We start from the raw sequence: 16,758 nt of genomic DNA on the forward strand, positions 1-16,758 counted from the left end.
AATAAAATCGCAATATGGGAAACAAGTCAAATGCTTCCAGCAACAACACAATTTTGCTGACTTTTAAATGTTTTTTGCTATACTATTCTTTAAATAGAAAGCATGAAACAATGGTATAAAGCCGGATAATATCCTGCAATGGAATCTCAATAAGATTTTAATACCGAAAGAAGAAAGCTTAAATAGATAAATTCAAATTATTTAAAACAAGTAAGGCTGCGCTAAGTTCGGCCGGGCCGAATCTTATATACCCTCCACAATGGATCGCATTTGTCGAATTCTTTGTGCGGTGTCTTTTGTAGGCAATCAGAGAATAATGGATAACAAGTAAAAGCGTGCTAAGTTCGGCCGGGCCGAATCTTATATACCCTCCACCATGGATCGCATTTGTCGAGTTCTTTTCACGGCATCTCTTCTTAGGCAAAAAAGGATATAAGAAAAGATTTGCTCTGCTATCAGAGCGATATCAAGATATGGTCCGGTTTGGACCACAATTAAAATATATGTTGGAGACCTGCGTAAAATATCAGTCAATTCGAATAAGAATGGGCCCTTTGGGGGCTCAAGAAGTAAAATAGAGAGATCGATTTATATGGGAGCTGTATCGGGCTATAGACCGATTCAGACCATAATAAACACGTATGTTGACGGTCATGAGAGAATCCGTCGTACAATATTTCAGGCAAATCGTATAATAATTGCGACCTCTACAGGCTCAAGAAGTCAAGATCCCAGATCGGTTTATATGACAGCTATATCAGGTTATGAACCGATTTAAACCATACTTGACTCAGTTGTTGGATATCATAACAAAACACGTCGGGCCAAAATTCATTCAAATCGGATAAGAATTACGCCCTCTAGAGGCTCAAGAAGTCTAGACCCAAGATCGGTTTATATGGCAGCTATATCAGGTTATGAACCGATTTGAACCATTCTTGGCACAGATGTTGGATATTATGACAAAACACGTCGTGCGAAATTTCATTCCAATCGTATAAGAATTACGCACTCTAGAGGCTCAAGAAGTCAAGACCCAAGATCGGTTTATATGACAGCTATATCAGGTTATCAACCGATTTGAACCATACTAGGCACAGTTGTTGGATATCATAACAAAACACGTCGGCTCAAGAAGTCAAGACCCAAGATCGGTTTATATGGCAGCTATATCAGGTTATGAACCGATTTGAACCATTCTTGGCACAGATGTTGGATATCATAACAAAACAAGTCGTGCGAAATTTCATTCCAATCGGATAAGAATTGCGCACTCTAGAGGCTCAAGAAGTCAAGACCCAAGATCGGTTTATATGGCAGCTATGTCAGTGTTCATAAAAATATGAACACAATCTATACATTAGAATAATCTTAAGGTGGAGTAATAAAATATCTTAAGCATACTTTTCTTATCAAAATAGTTCAGGTCATTAGGATCATTTATCCCTACTCTTTCAATAGAGATTGTTTATCTCTTTACAGTTTATGGTTTCTTAATGCATATCTAATGTAGCCATAAAGTAAATGAGTTTACAAGCGATAATTGTTTAGGGTTTTCCTGCCGCGCATATGGAAGACGCTTAGGTAGTTTATGACCGGCTTATCACTTAAAAGGGACGCTGTAATTAGGTACTGTTGTTATTCGTCTAATAAGGAAGATAAGATTGTTCGCTTAGTGTAGTTTAAGAATTAGTTGGTAAGATAGTATATAAACAGGATTGAATGGCATAATAAATTAGATTTGAAGATACAACCAAACCGTACGGGTGTTTTCATTTCTCCTACTTCAACATTGGTCCTTCGAGAGAAAGAGATCAGCGGCCGTAGAAAATATAGAAACAATATATTATAAATAAAACAGGAAAAGAAAAAGCCAAAAGGGCTGAACCAAGAATCATAAGAGCCAAGAATAAAGGCAACTACAAAACAAAAAAAAAATAAAAAAAAAAAACAGCGCTAAAAAAAAAAAAAAAAAAAATATATCAAAAAAAAAAAACAAAACCAATTAATAACAGCTAAAAGGCAAATACTAAAAAAAAAAGAAAAACAAATAATAAAAATGTCGGCAGATAGACATATTCTTTACAAAATTCAAAATAAAATCCTTAAGGAAATCATTGAGATTTCTGGAAAACTAAAGACGGAGAAGTTCAGAAAGGCTACATTGGAAAGTACGTCCAAGTCGCTAGAGAATAAAATGGAGGAAGCAAAGCTAAATAATTATAAATTAGAGCAACTTGGGCCGAATAGCGATGTCTACTTCAAGGACAACATCTGGGAGAGAATTGAGAGTTCCTATGAAAAATGCAAGGAACACATGCAACAAATTAGAGAGGAGCCCGAAAATGAGGAAACCGGAAGCGAAAAAGTGGAGCTTGCGCTACTGACAAATCCTACAACGACAACTGAGCACGAAAAGGGTGCAAGGAAAAAAGAGAACCAAGGAGCAGTAATGGAACAATTTCGGGCATTACAGGAAAACATGCTACTTCAATTTCAAACACAGCAGGAGCAACTGAAGAGACAGCAGGAGATATTTCAAAAGAAAATGGAGCAGATGCTACAAGAGCAATTATATGAGAAGAAGAGAGAAGTCACCCAGCAAGTAGAAGAGCGAGCAGCGTTGAAGGAATTGACCATAGCCACCCCACATACCAATAGTGAGAGAAAAAATGCAGTGCTGTCTCAATTCCGCAGAAGGATCATGAAGTTTTCCGATGCCATGGAAGCAGATATTTCTGGGGTCTCCATATATGCTCTAGAAAATATGAAGTCTATGTGGGAAAAACAATTCGACGACATCAAGCGGCTTCATTTGGAATTAACCACAGAACATGGAATGGAAGAAGTGGATGAAGAACTGGAAGACATAGAAGAAAAAATGAACACAAAAATACAAAATATAATTGTAAAGATGAGTGGCTTGAAAGAAGAATCACAGACTGTGGAATTAAAAAGGATAGAGATTCCATGCTTCAATGGAAATGTGGAGGATTGGAATTCCTTTCATGACCTGTTTAAGAAAATGGTAGATGGAAACTCTCAATTATCCGAAGTTCAAAAACTGTACTACCTAAAAACGAATTTAAGAGGAGATGCCTTCCGTTTAATTCAGCATCTGCAAGTCACAGACGCAAATTATAAAGCAGCATGGGAATTGCTGGAGAAGAGATATAATAATAAAAGAATTTTGTTCACGAAACTAGTGGACAAGATTCTGGATCACCCAAGTATAAACAGCCAAGTGGCGGTGGGTCTAAGAAAATTGCTAGACAGCGTGAATGAGAGTATTCATGCTTTAAAAGCAATGGATATTCCTTTAGACCATGCGGATCCAATTTTAGCCCGAATTATCATACGTAAACTCGATAAGGAGGGGCTTATTCAGTATGAGCAAAATGTAAAAAAATCTAAAGAGATTCAAAGACTGGCAGATGTGTTGGACTTTCTGGAACAGCAGTATCAAGCACTGGAGGCTTCAACAAGCAGAAAACAATTCGTACCAGGACTATTTAAGCCGCAGGATAGATCTGGAATGGCGGAAAAGAAGCAATGCCGATTCTGCAAGTTTAATGGGCATGATATTGTTGCATGTAGGAAATTTGCGGCACAGTCATCGAACGAGAGATATAGTTGGGTAAAGACAGCGCAGTTATGCCTCAAATGTCTCAAACACGGGAAAGATAAGCGGTGTTTGAGTGATAGCAAATGTCAGAAGTGCGGATTGAGTCATAACACACTAATCCATTTGGAGAGAATCAGCAACACGAAGGCAATGACAACAAACTCAGCAACAAATGTTCTTCTGGCTACCGCCCAAGTTCGTGTAAAGTCTTTACATGGAGAATACGTAACATTAAGGGCTTTAATTGACCAAGGATCCCAAATAACATCGGTATCGGAAGACGCAGCGCAGCTACTACAACTACCAAAGACGAAGACGGAGGTGAAACTACGAGGTCTCGGAGAAACCATGGTGGGAATGGCAAAATCTAAAGTACTAATGGAAATAAGACCTAGATTTGTCAGCAACACTAAAATCAAAGTGGAAGCACTAGTCCTGCCGAAACTAGCATCAGCTCATCCAGATAATAGCTTCCAATACAATATTGGAAGATGGGAGAACATTAATCTGGCCGATCCAAACTTCAACAAATCTGAAAGAATCGATATGGTAATTGGGGCCGACCTTTTCCCACAAATATTGGAGGGAGGAGTTCGTCATGATGAAGCGATTGTGGCACAAAACACGAAGTTTGGCTGGATCCTGTCTGGAAAAATACTAATGAGGCCTGGAAAAGGTAGCGGAAGGTATGTTGCTACCACAACTATTGAGCGATTTTGGGAAATTGAGGAGATAGAAGACGAAGAAACGATCATGGAAGATGATTATTGCTTAAAACTCTATGAAGAAACAACACGAGTAGACCAATCAGGAAGATTCGTCGTCAGGTTACCGTCTGCTGAAGACAAGGTATTGGGAGAATCACATAAAAGAGCAATGGCAAGATTTTTAAATATGGAGAAAAGACTGGAAGAATGTACGGAGTTGAGAGAAGAATATGTAAGGACGATAGATGAGCTAATATCAATGGGGCACATGGTGAAGGTAGAGACGAAAAAACTAGCGAAGTATTATATGCCCCATCAAGCGGTTGTCCGAGAAACCAGTCTTACCACTAAAGTAAGGGTTGTGTTCGATGCGTCATCAAAAACATCGAATGGAAAGTCGCTGAACGATATCCTTCATACAGGTCCCAAACTACAAAAGGACATATTCGACATCATTACTAAGTGGAGATCGTGGAGATTCGTCATATCAGCCGATGTGGAAAAAATGTTCCGACAAATTAAAGTAGAAGAGGAAGACCAGGAATATCAGTATGTACTCTGGAGAAATAGTAGGTCCGAGCCGGTGCAACAATATAAGCTCACTACGGTCACATATGGCACGGCGTCAGCACCGTTTCTGGCCATAAGGACGCTTATAGAAATTGGTAAGAGATGTACAAATCAGGGCATTGGCAATAGAATAAAGGACGATTTCTATATGGACGATTTGCTAACAGGAGCAAATTCAAAGGAAGAGTGCCGGGATGTTCAAAAACTAATATCGAAAGAGCTAGAAACTTACGGTTTACATTTAAGAAAATGGATCGCAAATGCCCCTGAAGTTTTGTGTGCCGTAAGCAGAAGAGAAGAAAATGAAGTACTACAGATACGAGAAGATGAGTGTCTGAAAACATTAGGGTTACAGTGGAACCCAACCATGGATTGCTTCACATTCAACATGCAAATAGGCGGTGAAGATAGAGTAACTAAGAGATTGGCGTTGTCGAGTCTGGCAAAGATTTTTGATCCATTGGGTTGGCTGACCCCAGTAACGGTAACTGCCAAGCTATTCATTCAATATTTATGGAGGCAACAAATAGAATGGGACGTACCATTGGAGGAAAAATTGAGCGCTGATTGGAAGAGATTTGCGCAAAGTCTTCACTCGCTGAAAAGTTTGCAGATACCAAGATGGTTTCAAATAACACCATCTAGTGGAGCAGAGCTGCATGGATTTGCTGACGCGTCCGAAAAGGCATACGCAGCAGTAGTGTATCTGAAGGTTGAGTCTAAGATAATAATAGTGGCCGCAAAAAGCAAGGTAAATCCCATTAAAAATGCAAAGACTCTCCCAAAATTGGAATTATGTGCGGCACACCTCCTGGCGAAGCTACTTCAGAAGATCAAAAGGGTCTTGACATCAACCGCAAAAATGTATGCATGGAGTGATTCCATGATCACGTTAGCATGGATAAACAACTCAAAAAATAAAGACAAATTTATAAGAAATAGAGTCGTTGATATTTTGGAACGAATCCCTGAAGCGAAATGGGGATATGTTAAATCAAAAGAGAACCCAGCAGATTTGGGATCAAGAGGCGTTCCCCCCGAGACATTAATAACCACCAGGATATGGTGGGATGGGCCTGAATGGCTAGTGAAAGGTGAGCAAGAATGGCCCAAAATAAACGAGAAGTTAGCAGTGTCAGCAGCGACAAGAATTTCAGCGGAAGAGAATGGCGTGTATGAGAAAATTATGCAATTTTCGTCATTCAAGAAACAACAAAGGGTCATGGCATACATACTACGGTTTATTAAAGGATTGAGAGGAACGAAAGCAGAAATAGAGCATTTAACTGCGATCGAGCTAGAAGAGGCTGAAATGAGAATAATTAAACTGCACCAGGAATTAGAATGGCCAGCGGAAATAAAACAATTAAAAGTATCAGGAGCCGTGGATCACCGAAGCAAATTAGCTTTATTACACCCGCAGTTAGACAGTCTTGGAGTGATGAGAGTCGGAGGAAGACTTCATTATTCAACATTACCGTATAATCAAAAACATCCGATTATTATCCAGAAGTCAAGGTTAGCTGGAAACATCATCCGACATACCCATTTCGAAACACTGCATGGAGGAAATAGGGTGATGGAAAACATGATACGAAGGAAGTACTGGATTATCGGTGCAAAGAGCAGAATAAAGTTATGTATAAGATGCTGCCCAACATGTATACGCTATCGAGGTGAAGTAAGAAATCAACTAGGGGGACCTTCCAGCATGCAGAGTCAATATAAGCCAGCCATTTCAACATTGTGGAATTGATTATGCGGGTCCGATTCAACTAAGATGCTCCAAAACTAGGGGAACGAAAGCCATGAAAGGCTATGTTGCTGTTTTTGTTTGTATGGTGACTAAAGCTATTCATTTGGAAGCAGTGAGCGAGCTTACTACGGATGCATTTCTAGCAGCTCTTAGACGATTCTTTGCTAGGAGAGGCAAATCAAGCGACATCTATTCGGATAACGGAACGAATTTCGTTGGGGCGTCAAAACAGCTTGAAAAAGATTATGTAGAAGCCATAAAAAATAACTTTAAAGTAGCGCCGATCTTGGAAAATGAACAAGTAAAATGGCATTTTATTCCCCCGGCAGCTCCTCACTTCGGAAGAATATGGGAAGCAGCTGTTAAGTCAATGAAGCATCACCTGAAAAGAATTATTGGAGACACGAAGTTAACATATGAAGAAGTGAGCACAGTGCTGTCTCAGATTGAAGCGGTTCTAAATTCAAGGCCTTTACACGAACTCAGTAGCAGCACGGAAGATGTCGACACAATAACACCAGGCCACTTCTTAATTGGGCGACCATTGTTAGAAGCTCCGGCGAAAAGCGATGAAGGAGACTTGGGATGCGTTAACCGGTGGAAATTAATACAACGAATAAAAAATCATTTTTGGAGAAAGTGGAAGGAAGAATATTTAACATCCTTGCAAAATCGAACAAAATGGAGAAAGAAAGAGCGGAATTTAGAGGTTGGACAAATGGTGATACTACGAAATGAGGATACTCACCCAGCTCGGTGGCCACTAGCAAAAGTCACAGAAGTACATACGGGCAAAGATGGAGTGGTAAGAGTGGTGACGGTTAAGACACAAAGTGGGGAATTGAAGAGACCGGTCCATAAGTTATGCCCGCTAGAGCACGAAGATGAAAGATTGGAGGAGAAGAATATGGAAAACTTGCAGCGGAAAAATGCGCAGTTAAGCACGACTAGGCGATTACCAAGTATACTGGGAAATCCCACAATGATGATGATTATGTTGGTAAACATTTGTATGTTGATGCCGACTAAAGCTACGTTTGTGCACGAGCTGAACAGTTCCACGGCAATGTACTTGGATCCGATATCACAGACCCATATGTCATCATCTTCATGGAATATGGTCATATATTTCGAAATGCGAAGTTATTTGGATGCTTTGGAGCTTGCAGCAAGATTACTGGACAAATCAAAAGAAATATGTCCGAGACTCCAAACATTTCAAGATCAGTGCTGGTCAGTTATAAGGAACATGGAATACAAAATAAGTAAAATAAAGGCGAATAATCGTTTATTCATGAAAGAAGATAGACGCCAGAAAAGAGGAGCTCCATTGAAGTTCGTAGGCTCTTTTCAACATTGGGTTTTCGGAGTGATGGACGACGAAGATCGCGTGGCAATGGAAAACAACGTGAGAAACCTATTAGCGAACCAGCATGATCTTAAAGAACTAGAAAGGAAGCAGACATCTGTAGTTGATGCTACGGTCAATCTGCTAAAGAGAACGACAGATGAAGTCAATTCGCACTTTACGGAAATGAAGTGCAAAATTGAGAACATAAGCGCCACAATGAACGAGAATTATTACGTTTATAGAGAATCAATTCGGTTCTTTATAATCACCAAAGAAATACACGAGAGTATCACAGAATGTGACGAGGCGCAGAAAGAGGTCATCGACGTATTGTTGGAAGTGAACAATGGTCACTTTCACCCCGTGCTCATGAGTCCCAGTCAACTGCAGTCTGAGATAATAAGAATACGTAATGCTCTACCAGAGAAGTATGTTTTACCCGGTAAAAGCACTGGTGCAGAACTGAAGGAGGTGTTGCATTTAATGAGAGGTCATGGGATGTTTGTAGGCACTCAGTTGGTAATCGACTTGAAAATACCTCTTTTCAATAGGCAGTCATCGCAACTATACAGAGTTATTCCGATACCGTTTGAACGAAATAATGTCGTCATGATAGCGAGGACAAAGGCACCGTATATAGTGTACAATTTCGAATTGGATTCATTTCACTATCTAACGCAAGCCATGTTGAACGAGTGTAAAGGCACCTTGGATGATGAAATTGTTTGCGAAGAAAATTTTCCGTGGAGAGATGCGTCTACAAATGATTGCGAGTTAGCTCCTCTGAGGCCACACATAAACTTGAAGTGCACTTACGATGAAGTAGAAAACAGTCCATATTTTATACAGCTCAAACGCAAGGCAAACTGGTTATTCAAGATATTTGCTAACACAACAGCTCACGTGAAATGTTCGGACAAACAGCAAACCCTAATGGAGCTTCCACAGCAAGGTATTTTAGTCCTAGAGCCAGACTGTGCGGCAAGGATAGACCAAATCACATTGGTGGCGGTCCATCAGCAAAAGGATGAGATATCTTCCAAATTTCCCTCAGTTCTTTTGAAGGATGTGAGTCCGGCTGAAAGAGAAATCATAAAACCCCTTGGAAATGTACTGGTCAATCATCACGAAGAGATCAACCAACTGAAGAAGGTCGTGGACAATTTAAAGAAGGAAGGAATAAAATTAAGAGGCTTAGAGTTCCATCATTGGTCCGGTCATTTGGCATTTATTTTAGTTATAATAATATCAATAATTCTAATAATTCTATGCATAAGAGGAAAGATAAGGAAGAGGCGCATAGCTGCAATTCAGTTCCCAGGGGTGCCGACGGTCTAGAATGTTTATTTGCCGGCCGGGAGAATGTTCATAAAAATATGAACACAATCTATACATTAGAATAATCTTAAGGTGGAGTAATAAAATATCTTAAGCATACTTTTCTTATCAAAATAGTTCAGGTCATTAGGATCATTTATCCCTACTCTTTCAATAGAGATTGTTTATCTCTTTACAGTTTATGGTTTCTTAATGCATATCTAATGTAGCCATAAAGTAAATGAGTTTACAAGCGATAATTGTTTAGGGTTTTCCTGCCGCGCATATGGAAGACGCTTAGGTAGTTTATGACCGGCTTATCACTTAAAAGGGACGCTGTAATTAGGTACTGTTGTTATTCGTCTAATAAGGAAGATAAGATTGTTCGCTTAGTGTAGTTTAAGAATTAGTTGGTAAGATAGTATATAAACAGGATTGAATGGCATAATAAATTAGATTTGAAGATACAACCAAACCGTACGGGTGTTTTCATTTCTCCTACTTCAACAGTCAGGTTATGAACCGATTTGAACCATACTTGGCACAGTTGTTGGATGTCATAACAAAACACGTCGTGCAAAATTTCATCCTAATCGGATAAGAATTGCGCACTCTAGAGGCTCAAGAAGTCAAGACTCAAGATCGGTTTATATGACAGCTATATCAAAACATGGACCGATATGGCCCATTTACAGTACCAACCGACCTACACTAATAAGAAGTATTTGTGAAAAATTTCAAGTGGCTAGCTTTACTCCTACGGATGTTAGCGTGCTTTCGACAGACAGACGGACGGACGGACATGGCTAGATCGACATAAAATGTCACCACGATCAAGAATATATATACTTTATGGGGTCTCAGACGAATATTTCGAGTAGTTACAAACAGAATGACGAAATTAGTATACCCCCCATCTTATGGTGGAGGGTATAAAAATTGTTGTGCTATTGGAGCTATATTAAGTTATAGTCCGATTCGGATCATATATGAATTGAATATTGAAGACCATAGTAAAAGCCATTTTGTAATATTTCAGTCCATTCAGATAAGAATTGCGCCTTGTAGGGGCTCAAGAAGCATAATCGGGTTTTTGGTTTATCCACCTGTTCCTTAACATGTTTTTTTGTAGAAAGGATATAAGGTTAATGGGACTGTAAAGCTTTGGTGTCGCATAACTTGCCTTGGCGGGTTTGGGTATGAACACCACCTTTGTCTCCTGCCAGGCTTTCGGAGTATTTGCAAATCATAGGCAAGCTGTGAAAATAGGGACCAGATGGGTCGCCAAATAGTCAGCCTCCTTTTGTAGTAACGCCGGAAATATTCCGTCAAGTCCGGATGACTCCAATGGTTTGTAGCTCCTCATGAATTCCTTTACCAAAAATTCTGTGATGATAAGCCTTCGATCAACCTCATTGTTACAAGATTCCGGTGTCTCCGGGAGTCCCGTCGTGTCGTGGGGAAAATGCGTTTTCATCAAAAGTCTCAACAAGTCCTCCGTTATCTCTGCTCTCACTCCCATGTCGTCTACTAACGTTTCAGTTTGGATATGTGTTTTTGAGAAAATTTTTAATCTTGGCGGCGTTATTAATGCTTTCGACCTGGTCGCAGAAAAACTTCGAGGAGCCACATCTCGACGCTCTGATAGTCTTACTGTATTCCTTAAGCCGTGTGTAGTACACATCCCAGTAAACCTCAGCTTTTTTAAGATGTGCTCTGTTGTAAATCTGCGGACCTCTTTCCCAATGTTACGAACCTCCCCGCTAATAAAGGGTTTTGCTTGGGCTGATTTCCTTTCTGGAAGAAGGCAACTATAATATTGTAGTCGTGATTCTGCTGACATTATCTTCATTGTCCTCTATTCTTGGACAATCCAAATTATCTTGTCCAAGTCTTCTTCTGATTAGTCTTCCGAACTTTGTCCAGTTGGTTGTCAACTCATTCCGGAAGCTTATCTGATTCGGCGCGGGCTGTGCTATTCTAAACCTGATGTAGCGATGGTATGAGAAGGAATGCACCATGGAGAAACTCTAATCCTGAACCTCATCGATCAGATTTTTCGAACGTATTGTCACATCTGAAACCACCTTCCTAATCCTATTAGCAAAGGTAGCGGTGTTACCAATATTAAGTGTTATTACGTCGCACAGTGCGAGAAAATCGGAAAAAACTACAATAATAAAAATATGCTGAACGGGTAGAGATATATCTCTGAAATTTTGGAATGCTTAGACCTGAGGAAGTGAGCTAGGTGGCCCGGGCGGCTCTTGTCAAGCCCCTGAAGTTGGTCACCTCGGTACTCCGAAAAATTGTTGGGGCTGCCAAATTTTCATTTGTAGTCCGGTTTTCAATTTTTGCTGGAAAGTGCTCAAAAATCCCTCCAAAAAGTCCGCTTGAGGTATACAATATCTCTACTGTTTTTGGAGATATTTAACTTTTAATTTTTTTTGCTAATTGTTTGCGTTTTACGAAGGCATTTGTGGTTCGATTTGATTTTTTAGCATGATTTTGTGCGACACACGCACTCGCTAACACCTCAGCGCTAACCATTCCAAATTTCAAAGAGATATCTCCACCCGTTCTTACACAGCATATTTTTTTGTTATTTTTTCGATTTTCTCCCACTGTGCGTCGTTAGTATTCAAGAATTCTGCCAATGCTTGGCTCCGCTTATAAATGTTGGTTTACCACACGAGAGTTCGCATCGCATCCTATTTTCCTCATTTCCTGTCTGTTTGTATCTACGTAGGTGGTGTTGTCGGAGAGTTGAATGTGATGCCAGGTATGCTCAGCCGTCTCCCTGTCTCATCACTGTTACATCCGACGTTGACACTTCTGGGGAAATCTACAATTCAAATTTTAAGAGAAATAACGCAGGTCCTCGGCCGAATACCAGAGCTAGCATAGAATAATTGGTAGTTGATATGGTTCAGACCAGAAACTTTGTTCCATCCATGCCTCCTGAATTAAGGCAATACGAATCATTCTTTTGCTGATTTTCTTCAATAGAGCGTGTGTAGCCGTCTCGCTCCGGTGGAGTTTTATCTGGATGACCAAATGCTTAATTTAGTTTCTGCAATTTTCGGTTTTGTTCGCTTTTAAAAGAAACTTTAAAAAAGTTTCATTTTGGAGATAGGTATGGTTAGGTTAAAAAGAGGGTGCAGATATTGATCCGCCCCATGCCACTATGGACATACACCTAAGCCAGTAATCGGCTTGTTGCACGCTCTAAAAAATATAAAGTAACTTCTAAAAAGAAAATTTTATGTTAGGAATTCCGTGCTACTTACAAAATCCTTAATTGTTTTCAATACCACTCCCCTAAGTTGGTTCATGTCTGGTATTGTGTCTCCACCTAAGTGCCGGTATCTGTTAGACGTTAAAGCCGGGCAATGACAAAAGGAAATGCTCCAAAGTCTCATCATCTTCCCAGCATGCCCTACACATGCTATCACTTGCCGCACCGATTTTACATAAGTGAGCTGGTAGTCCTATGTGTTCCGTTATGATACCAAAAGCTAAACTGACCTCCATCTTGCTTACTTTCAGTAAAGGCTTCGTCTTCTCACGATCTCGATCCCCCCGTAGGATCTTCGTCGTCCTACCGACCGTTTCGCTGTTCCACAATGTTGCATGCGCAATCATCGCCCACTCCCTTAACTCGGACTGCGTCGACCCGAAAGGCTTCGGGCTAACCAAGTTTATTGACGGCAGTCCTCTGGCCTTCACCGTCAAATCGTCTGCCCTTTCATTTCCCCTTATATGTCCCGGCACCCCAACGATGCTGATTTTGCCATCCTCAGAGAAGGCGTTAATCTATTTCTTACACAGCAAGACTGTTCGTAACCTTACCGTCCTGGTTGTTATTGACTTTATGGCAATTTTACTGTCGGTAAAGATGTTCACACTCGACGTCCTCGCGTTGGCACCACGCCACTTCACGCATTCCGTAATCGCTCAGATCTCCACCTGCAGGACCGTATTATGGTCAGGCAGTCTAAAAGAGATCTCAGTCCCTGGGTTATCATTGTAGACCACAGTCCCACTCTGTCCCCAATCTTGATCCATCCGTGTAAAATGATCTTCCAGATGGCAATACTAGATGGCAATACTAGAGGTCCTTCAACCCAAGACTGTGCCGATGGCAGCAGTGCCTCGCACTCGACTTCAAGGTTCATCTCAGGTATTTGATCGGAAACCTCTTCCCTTTCTTCCAGGGTTCCTATAGTTGCCTTGATTATATCGCTATGGTATGAGCTGCTCCCATCCTCAATCCATTTTCCCATCGCCATAAGTCTTATAGCCGCAGTGGCTGCCTCACACTTAATCTGAATGTCAATGGGTCGTGTATCTAGAATAGTCTACTGTGCTCTAGGGTGCGTGGTCCTCATCGCTACACCTATATCAAGACAACATGTTCTCTGAACCTGCTGTATGGTCCTTATGTTGCACTTTTTCTCCATAACAGTTCCCAAACTTCTGAGGCGTAAGCAAGTATTGGTCTAATCACGCTCCTGTAGAGCCAGTGGACTATCCTCAGCTTCAGGCCCCATTTCGAGCCTACGGCCCGTCTACATTGTACCCAACAACTGTGCGTCTTCTCAGTCCAAGACTTCCAATTCAGTTTCCTGTCCAAGATCACACCTAAACAGTTGACCTTGTCACATATCGAATTGGCCCACCTTCGTCTCTCTCGAGAACAGGCATGTTTCAGTCTTCTCTGGGTTAACATTGAGACTTCTGGATCTAGCCCAGTCATATGCCATATGCAAGACCCTTACGGCCCTTCTGCATAGCACGCTCGGATCCTTATCCCTTAGGATTGGAGATAGGTTACAGATCAAAATTATTAACAAATCGTCTGATTAATGCTATTTTTATACCCAGCACCGAAGTATGGGCGTATATTCATTTTGTTATTCCGTTTGCAACTCATCGAAATATCTATTTCCGACCCTATTAAGTACATATATTCTTGATCAGCATAAAAAACCTAAGACGATCTAGACATGTCCGTCCGTTTGTCTGTTGAATACACGCTGCAGTCTTTAGATATAGAGATATTGACTTGAAACTTTGCACAGATTCTTTCTTTGTCCATAAACAGGTTAAGTTTGAAGATGGGCTATGTCGGACTATGTCTTGATATAGCCCCCATAAAGGCCGATTTAGGGTCTTAGGTCCATTTATTATTTGATTTTGCTGAAATTTGGGACAGTGAGTTGTGTTAGGCCTTTCCACATCCATCTTTAATTTGGCCTAGATAGGTCCAGATTTGGATATAGCTGCCATATAGACCTAAGGGTCTTATTCCCATAAAAGCCACATTTGTAATCCGATTTTGCTGAAATTTAAGACAGTGAGTTGCGTTAGGCTCTTCGACATACTTCGTCAATTTGGCCCAGATCGGTCCAGGTTTGGATATAGCTGCCATAAGTACCACAAAGTTCGGCCTAAACATACCAAATATGTGTAAATATACCAAATATCTCAATGCATTTTGCAAAACTTCAAGTGCGTCAATCTCAAATTCAATAAAATGTCATATGGAACAATGGACAAATGGCGACGAAATATTGTCGCGATCTCGGATACCATCTAATTGGTTTGTATTTTATGGTAGATTAAAAATCGATTCTTATATCGGAATTAAAAAAAAAAATTATTCGCCATTTTGAGGTCCGGATACCCTACCGTGCGCCCCTTCGGGCTCGCACTTGATTCGGACAGCACACTTTGGTATGTGAGAAGTTCGCACCTGTTCCCCTAATGTAGTGCTCATTGGCAAATTTGCATTTGTATAGTAAGTGAAGAGGATACTACATGTTAATAGATTTTATATATTTTTTGCCAAATTTCACATTTTAGTGAAATGTTTGTGATATTGCTGATTGTTAAGATAGTGTAAAAAAAATTTCAATTTTTGCACATAAAGTGAGATGTCTTTTTAACTATGGTGGTGAACTAACTGTTCGGCCTATATTCATTTTCGATAAGCAGGCTATGCCGCTCTATAGCCCATTTTCATCTATCTACTTTTGCTTTATCACATTCAGACACTACTTAAATGGCAATGCGAAACATACGCCAAAATGCACACACGGCCACTACCGTTTACTGAGATTGCCGTAATCGTACTACGACACTCGTTGGGATACTTTGCTTCACAAAGGCGAAATAGAACAAGCCGAATACAATCTGGTTCATATCTCACGTAAAATATAAGGTAATTTGTGGAAATTTGATGTTTATCGTTAAATTGTTTTTTATTCTCACCAGAAATGCCATGGTGAGGAGAGACGTTCCAGCAAGCAGTTACCTACAATCAACAAGGCAGCCCTTGTGACATTTCGACTCTTGTCTGGTACCCGTTGTCAATGAATTCCTTATTTTCTGCGCGCCCAGAGCAGTCTATGGTTTTGTCCTACGCCATAGGCGACGATTTCGTCTGCCGCCACGCATTGTTAGCATCTGTTAGTAAATGGTTTATGCAGCTCCAGTACGAGTACCAAATATCTCCATAATAATCATAACAATTTTGCCAGATATAAAAAATATTCGCTGTGGCTGGCAATTCGTAAAAAAGTCCTTAAGACAAGTGAACGGGAGGTGTGTGATTGTCTCGGTATTGGCGCCACCACATCTGTGTTTTTGTGCGTATGAGTGAGAGCTTTTGTGTGATTAAAATCTTAATGAAAATATTAATTGAAATCGATTTGCAGTCGTTACAGTCATGGACGTGCCACCGTTGTTGCTCAACAACAAACATGGCTAATTAGTCCCCAAACTTTGTCCCCCGCACACACTTACCAATGTCTGGACGTCCTTGAGTTCATCATCACATATTGCAGAATCGTTCTTCCGTACGTTTACAGAATATATTTGAGGACTATGTATTTCGTCTTGAATTCCGGTTGCTTGGAAAAAGTACCACAGAGCAAGAAGGATAATTTGCAGAAATGCTGTATAGATTGCTGTCACAGCCCTAAGCACACGCTTACTTAAAGATTTTGTCATGCTATCGTTAAATTGTAGTGAAATAAAAATTTTGGTTCTAATGAAAGTTAATGAATTGTTGTCATTGTTAGGATTTTATATTGACACATATCTGCCAAAATTCAATACATACAAACAATTCCAAACCTAAGTGTACATTAGTACGCTAACTTTCGAAGGGGTAAAGCTAAAAAGGCCAAAATCCTTAACATCGAGGAAAATATTTTTCACCAACGGAAATGTTTCCTTAAAAAGTTGGAAAATTTATCATCTTTAAATTAAGATGGATTATCTTTGCCCCTAATCTTTAAAATTAGGACAAACATTTTTTCAGTATAGATCGACTTAGGCTGTTAGGAGCATCAAGAATATATAGTCGAATTTCTCTATAATGTAACAGTTGGGGACCGACGAAGTACTAAGTTAAAAAGAAACT

At 40.2% G+C, this 16,758-nt stretch overlaps 1 protein-coding gene across 3 annotated transcripts in view; it reads right to left on the reverse strand.

Moving 5' to 3' along the window:
* LOC106091098 (protein cappuccino) overlaps window positions 1-16,398 on the reverse strand; it is a 321,527-nt gene extending 305,129 nt beyond the window's left edge. For 2 of the 3 annotated variants that reach the window (XM_059366107.1, XM_059366104.1), the window contains exon 1: window positions 16,137-16,394. In XM_059366107.1, coding sequence (XP_059222090.1) covers window positions 16,137-16,343 — 207 coding nt within the window. In that variant the 5' untranslated portion in view covers window positions 16,344-16,394. Of the gene's footprint in view, window positions 1-16,136 lie in introns of all 3 variants that reach the window. The other variant, XM_059366105.1, reaches the window with a different exon arrangement.
* Window positions 16,399-16,758: the final 360 nt, after the last annotated feature.

Source organism: Stomoxys calcitrans, chromosome 3, assembly GCF_963082655.1.
Source record: "Stomoxys calcitrans chromosome 3, idStoCalc2.1, whole genome shotgun sequence".
NCBI classification, from domain to species: domain Eukaryota; kingdom Metazoa; phylum Arthropoda; class Insecta; order Diptera; family Muscidae; genus Stomoxys; species Stomoxys calcitrans.